The following is a 6,515-nucleotide window of genomic DNA, read 5'->3' on the forward strand; positions in this document are numbered from 1 at the left end:
TGTCAAATGATGTCAGATGTCATCCGTGAATGGATGCAACTGTGGATCGTTCCAATAAAATGAGGCAGTTTTGTAAGTACAAGCCCACTACAACCCATCATCAACATTTTAAATTACATTATACATCTTCACTGATATAAAGCACCACTATTTTAACCTGATTCACTTTTTCCACCCTAACAGTTCATTCCTCAAATCAAACAAGATATTTGACCCTAAAAAAATGCATCAACAAATAATTTTGTAATAAAATATTTATTCTTCAACTTTTACAAGTGAAATCAAACAAGTGTGTTTAAGAGTGAAACCAGAGTGGAAGCTGCTCATATAGAGTCCAACCCAGGCTAAAGTAAGCTGAGTAGAGCAGCACCATCAAAGTGTCGGCTCTCTGGACACGGTGCAAGATCGCCATCTGCAGGACAAAACTAGTTTTTCTCGTCCTCCTCGTCAACATCAAGATGATGTCATCGTACAGCAACTGATTCCCTGTCCGTCTGGAACAAAGCAGTTACATTAAAAAAGACATTTACAGAAAATACAAACACCAACAACACATCTCATCATCACATGATATTTTATTATTTATTATATTATATATTTTTATTGTACCATCAACATCAACAAATACCAGCATATTTTCTTTGAGATTGAGTAGAGTGGACCTTTCCCTTGGTTCACTTCCTGCTCGCAGCATCAGCTGACCTCTGACTTCCTGGTTAAGGTCTCTCAGCGTTGACTGGAATATCAAATCAGACTCACACCATGTTCTTGTAATGTGGTCATGTCTGTCAGCTGTTTGAAGAGCATCTCTGGCCTAAACACAATAGGAAGAACAACAACACGGCAAAAAAAACCAACACATTTCCATATTAGATGAAGGGCACCGTAACTGGAAATGGTAACATTCATCTGATGCTGCTTTGGATTTATCTTCTGTTTTAGATCAACTTTGATCACTTCGAGCCATCTTAAGTCCGTTTGTTCTAACTTCTCACTAACATCTCATATGATTTCAGATCCCTGCTGTTCCCCAGCTGCCCTGTAGGTTTGTGCTTTGACCTCCAGAGGGCGACAAATCAGCACAGACAGAGAGCTCCATTCAAACTTTGCTGCCATCAGGAATAATTCTTCAAATATAATCATCAGTGTTTGAGCAGTTATGATATCAGGGACAATCTAGACATGTGTGACAATACTGAACATGTCACATGACACACCTCAAACATCATGTGATCCACTCTCAGTCTGCACTTTCATTCATGACTTCAACAGGTTGAAATGAGCTTTGAAGAAACATTCAGTGAAATAAATCTTTCATGGATTCATGTGAGCAGCAGATGAACTTTACAAAGAATCAGTGGATTTATCTTCTGTTTTAGATCAACTTTGATCACTTCGAGCCATCTTAAGTCCGTTTGTTCTTCTCACTCACTAACGTCTCGTATGATTTCAGATCCCTGCTGTTCCCCAGCTGCCCTGTAGGTGGCCTCAGTGTGTCTCACACCATTTACAGATGATTACAGGTCGTTTACAGTTCAAACAGGTCCAACATAAGAAATATGCAGAAAATATCCTGCTATAACAGTTTGGGTCAAAGTGCAGATGTTCCAGATGTTCTGAGTCTGTCTGTGTTTCATGTTAACATGTAGATGTTGGACCAAAGTGAAGCTTTTTGATGTGACAGCAGGAATGTGAAGTGTAACTCTGAGCTGTAGGAAATGAAACTAAACGGACTTTTTCTCCTTTATTTATAGGAAAGTGTAGGAGAGCAACAGATGAACAAGCGTTACTGTAACAGGAAACATCAGAGGACCTGTATGTTCATCATCATCACTGTTTCCTTGTTCTGTCACAAACACACAACACTTCCTGCTCTCTCTCTGATGGATCTGATTGGCTGTTTCATTCCCAGGAGGTCAGGGCGTCACACAAACAGCTTTAACTGCACAACGACACACTTTAAATCATCTGCAGACAAACCTGTGTGTTTGATTTATGAAGAAATAATAAAGACGTGTGTACAGCTGTCCATGAAGCAGCTTCTCACACAAACTCTGACACTTCAGCCACTTTAATTCCTGCAAAGCTGTGTAATAAAGAGCTGTGACTGCTATGAGCTGCTGATGATGACTGCATGAAGCTCTCAGCTGAAGCTTCTTTCATTTATTTTAATGTTAATGTCGCCTTTTTAAGCCTGTGTGAGGATTTTAATGACACACATTAAAGGAGCTTCTTTGATTAGAACCAAATTCATGTTGATTTTCAGCCTGAAATGATAAAAACTTTAATAATTCTGTTTATAATCATCAACCTGGAGACTAATGAAAAGTATAATAGTGAAAAAAAGCCTTTATTATTTGAGTAATGCCTGAATCTGCTCAGAGACGGAGACAACACAGAGGTGTTGATGACAGTTTGACATTAACTGAATTAAAAACAAAGTGCTCTTATTGTGAAAATCTGCCTCCTACTTCTTTAAATCATTTTTATGTATTTTTTAACCTCACAGTGAAACATTGAGGCATTAATCTGACACAGTTTGATCAGCAGCTGTGTTTTCACTGACGTTTCACTTTGATTTGTTCAGACTGAGCAGAGAGGATCGGTTCTCTGTGTGCGCACTGCTGAGAAACACAAGCTCATTTCTGCTGTTTCATGAAAAGTGTTATGGAGGAACAAGAAGTTCAGCCTCTAAACTCTCAGCGTGAGGACTGAGTGAAGAGTTTCAGAGCAGAGAGTTTTGGCTCACAGCTTTTAGCGTCTACACAAAGAGACGATTACGCACTTGATCTGAGAACATCTCCACCTCCTACAAACAAACTCTCCTACGAGCAGCTGTCACAACCACAACAGGCAGAAGACTGGATTTCTTCAGGTCAGATTTCATGCAGTTTGCATAAATTGTGTGTCACAGACTTTGTAGTTCACATTTGTGTGACTCGTTTAAATCTTCTCCTCCTGAAAGTGAAACTCTTACAAACACATCAGGCCACAACCTGCTGCAGGTTAATGATTGATCTGAAGGCAGCTGACCTTTGAGCAGGAACTTGTGAGTCTTTTATTGTGTTTAGCACTGCCAAGTGCTGGCCTCTGCTTCCACCATCACATTTACACTGGTAGGTTCAGCACTGCTGCCTGCTTCAGACTGAATCCAGCAGCACAAAGACACAAGTTAATAAAATCAGCATCTATTCCTTTATCACTGCTTTGTTACAGAGGAGAACAACGCTCCAGTAACGCGTAATCCGATTATTTTTTTGAAGTAACGAGTAAAGTAAGGGATTACTATCGCAAAAACAGTAATTAGATTACCGTTACTTTCCCGTAGGAACGCTGCGTTACTGCGTTACTAGTGCAACATTATGCACATTATGGAGTGCAACATTATGCACTCCACACTGTATATGTATATGTAACTGCTGATATATGCCACTTGTTTTGCACATATTCAACTCTGTATATTTTATATATTTTATTATTATTATTTTATTTTATTTTTTTACTATTTAATTTGTAAAAATGTGTATACACACACACACACACACACACACACACACACACACACACACACACACACACACACACACACACACACGTAGGAAAATATTTAGTATACACATCCAGAAATGCATACACTATTATATATTGTACATATATTTATTAGTGTCAGGTTGGCCATTCTTGTATTTTGCTCGTTTGTGTTGTTGTGTTTGCACATCTCTGTTGCTTGTGGGGCTCGCACACAAGAATTTCACTCGCATGTGCTGTGCCAGTGTGCCTGCACATGTGATGTGACAATAAAAAGTGATTTGATTGATTTGATTTGATTACTAAAACCGTGATTTTTTTGCGAGAATGTCTCATGACAGTGACGTAAGCGAGTGCGACGTTAGTGACAACAGCTGTGTGCAGATCAACAATGGATCACATATCGAGTGCAGAGAGAGTGTGAGCGTGCAGCGTTTAAAGCGTGGAAGCACTGACCTTACTTTGAGTTTGATTCCATAAAAAGTGACAAAAACATTAGTGTCCGCTGTGCGTGGGAAGAAAACTTCTTTTTACAGCGAAAAAACCCCTAAACTTCCAGCAAGCACCGAGTAGCTACGACGTAATGGGAAACTCACAGAGAAACTCGCGGATTCTTCCACTGACCGCAGCACACCTGCACCAGGGTAAACCTCCGCCTACCCCACTCCTGCTTTACAGGTGAAAATAGAGCAACAGGACCGCTGAGTCTGTGACTTTATTTATTTTCTGCTGTGTTTTACTTGCATCTATTTGAAAGACTGAGTGTAAACACAAAAAATATTTTATTTTATGTGCTGGAATGTGCAGAAAATAGGTTTAAATGTTAAACTCATTTCTTCCAGTCAGAGAATGTTGCAGATAATTAAATGTTTGCTTGATGCATAAAGTTAAAAGATTAAAACTAATAAAACAAGTTTTAAAAAGAGACGTTTCCATTTGATTACATTTTGTATGATGGATTATGCAGAAAAAGTAGAATTGGGCTGAAAGATCTATCGCTTTATCACCTACTCAGGTTGGAAATCGGGTTTTTAAAAAGTAACTAAGTAATTAATTACTTTTGAAAATAAGTAATCAGTAAAGTAACGGGATTACTTTTTTTGGGAAGTAATTAGTTACTGATTACTGTTTTCAAGTAACTTGCCCAACACTGGACAGAGTGTTGGCTTCATCACCGACACACGTCACCACATCAGGAAACAGCTGGTTCAGTGAGTATTTAAGGTTCACTGCAGACAAACTGGAGAAAAACGAATCACATGAAACATTTGTTACTGGTTTCTGACCTCGTCGTAGAGACTCACATACCTGTGTTCTGCTATCAGTGTGATCACATGTGCTGGTACAGTTTGCCAGGTTGACCCATGTAACCTCCACTATCCTGTAGACGTGGAATATGTTTCACATATGGATCGCTTCATTACTCGACTATGACTGTGTGCTTCACAGGTGCTTACTGAAGTGCTGCTTTACACAAAACCAGACAGTAAAAATAAGAACTGCAGGTCCAGACCACAGGTTTATGTGTTGATAATGATGATGTGCAGTCACTCATTGTCACAGGATACTTCCTGCAATGATGCTACGGGTCACGCAGTTCTGCAGAGGTGGAGGAAACAGATGCTTTTCCTAACAGAGACACTTTGCTTTAATGACTTAAAGAATCTAACTGACACACAAACCTCAGTTTGTCTGACATTCATGAGAGTAAATGCTCCTGAATGTTCTGTTAGTTCACTGGATGTTCACCTGACTTCAAATGTAAAGATCCCTGAGACAAACTCTCACGAGTTCAGCGGCGACACGATCGCACAACCAGCCGCGACGTTAAAGGCCGACGTGCTCACTACCTTTGGTTACAGCTCTCAGCTCACACGACATACACAAAAATAATGACAACACGAGTCCTCTGTAGGACGTCACTGTGGTTTACTGACAATGTTCTCAACAACAGACGCACAACCCTGGTTTGGTCTGGTTATTTGTGTTGTACGGCTTCGTTGGTCTGACGAGCTTTTAGGGATGTCAGCAGAAGGATTTCACGTGCTGAGGTCATATTTATGAATCAACCTGAACAGCTAATACTTTACCTCTTTATTTTATAACACATATGAACACGTTATAGTAGATTTGTGCAATGTGTGTTTCACGTCTTTATGGGCGTATAGATCTGTAAACAGGCTGATGGGTGTGTGTCTGTTTATTGTAGCGGTGCAGAAATGTTAAAAATGATGATAATAACAACACTTCTCACATCAGGCTACAACACAAACCTCCTGATAGCTGCAAACACCAAAACCCCCAACGACAGGCACACAAAGAGCGAGCAGGGACCCACCCTGACAGCATGTGAGCCTCCTACTACGACTCACTGTGGAGCAACACAACACCAGGAGACGGAGGATACGAGAGAGGATACAGCTGCTGTGGGGGAGCAGCCGCACACTCCACAGGAGACGACGGGGTGAGAGATGGTTCGGTGCTCCTAACATCATGTGGACGCTCGTCTGCACATAAACAAACCCCACCCCACCGCCTCCTCCTTTCTCTTTTTGCAGGGTGGGGTGCTCCATCCTTACACACTTTGCACCACGTGGCTCTCCATCTATTCGTTTACCTTCTTGGGTCTCTTCCTCCTCTGTCCCAGCCCGTTGAGGCGATCGCTGGGGTCCAGCCTGTAGTGGGAGTGGCTGTCCTCGCTCATCCTGTCCCCGTCCACTCCGGGTTATTCCTTTCTTCTTTCTGTCCTCTGAATCGAGCTGACCTCTCTCCTCTCTGGTGCTCGCTCTCTGAGCCGGCGGCGCATGAGAGAGAGGAGTGGTTGGGGAGAGGGAGGGGAGACGAGCGAGGGAGGGAGGGAGCACAATGGTGTTGCCATGGCAGCAGCTGCCACCAGTGTTTATGTGGAAACGTCGCTGGCAAACCAGAATAGTTGCCACACGTTGCCACACTCGCACACTCGGCAGCCACACGTTTGTGTGCGACCT

General features: G+C 41.6%; 1 protein-coding gene across 1 annotated transcript; it reads right to left on the reverse strand.

Annotated features, from left to right (window-relative positions):
• Window positions 1–239: 239 nt before the first annotated feature.
• On the reverse strand, window positions 240–6,304 carry LOC308399116 (uncharacterized protein). Its single transcript, XM_080886114.1, has 3 exons — window positions 6,146–6,304; window positions 629–814; window positions 240–494 (listed from the first exon to the last, which is right to left on the reverse strand). Exons 1-3 carry the CDS (start codon window positions 6,230–6,232, stop codon window positions 465–467), a joined length of 303 nt encoding a protein of 100 aa, XP_080742240.1. The 5' UTR covers window positions 6,233–6,304; the 3' UTR covers window positions 240–464.
• Window positions 6,305–6,515: the final 211 nt, after the last annotated feature.

This window comes from Rhamphochromis sp. 'chilingali' (assembly GCF_963969265.1).
Source record: "Rhamphochromis sp. 'chilingali' genome assembly, chromosome: 1".
Classification (NCBI taxonomy): Eukaryota; Metazoa; Chordata; class Actinopteri; order Cichliformes; family Cichlidae; genus Rhamphochromis; species Rhamphochromis sp. 'chilingali'.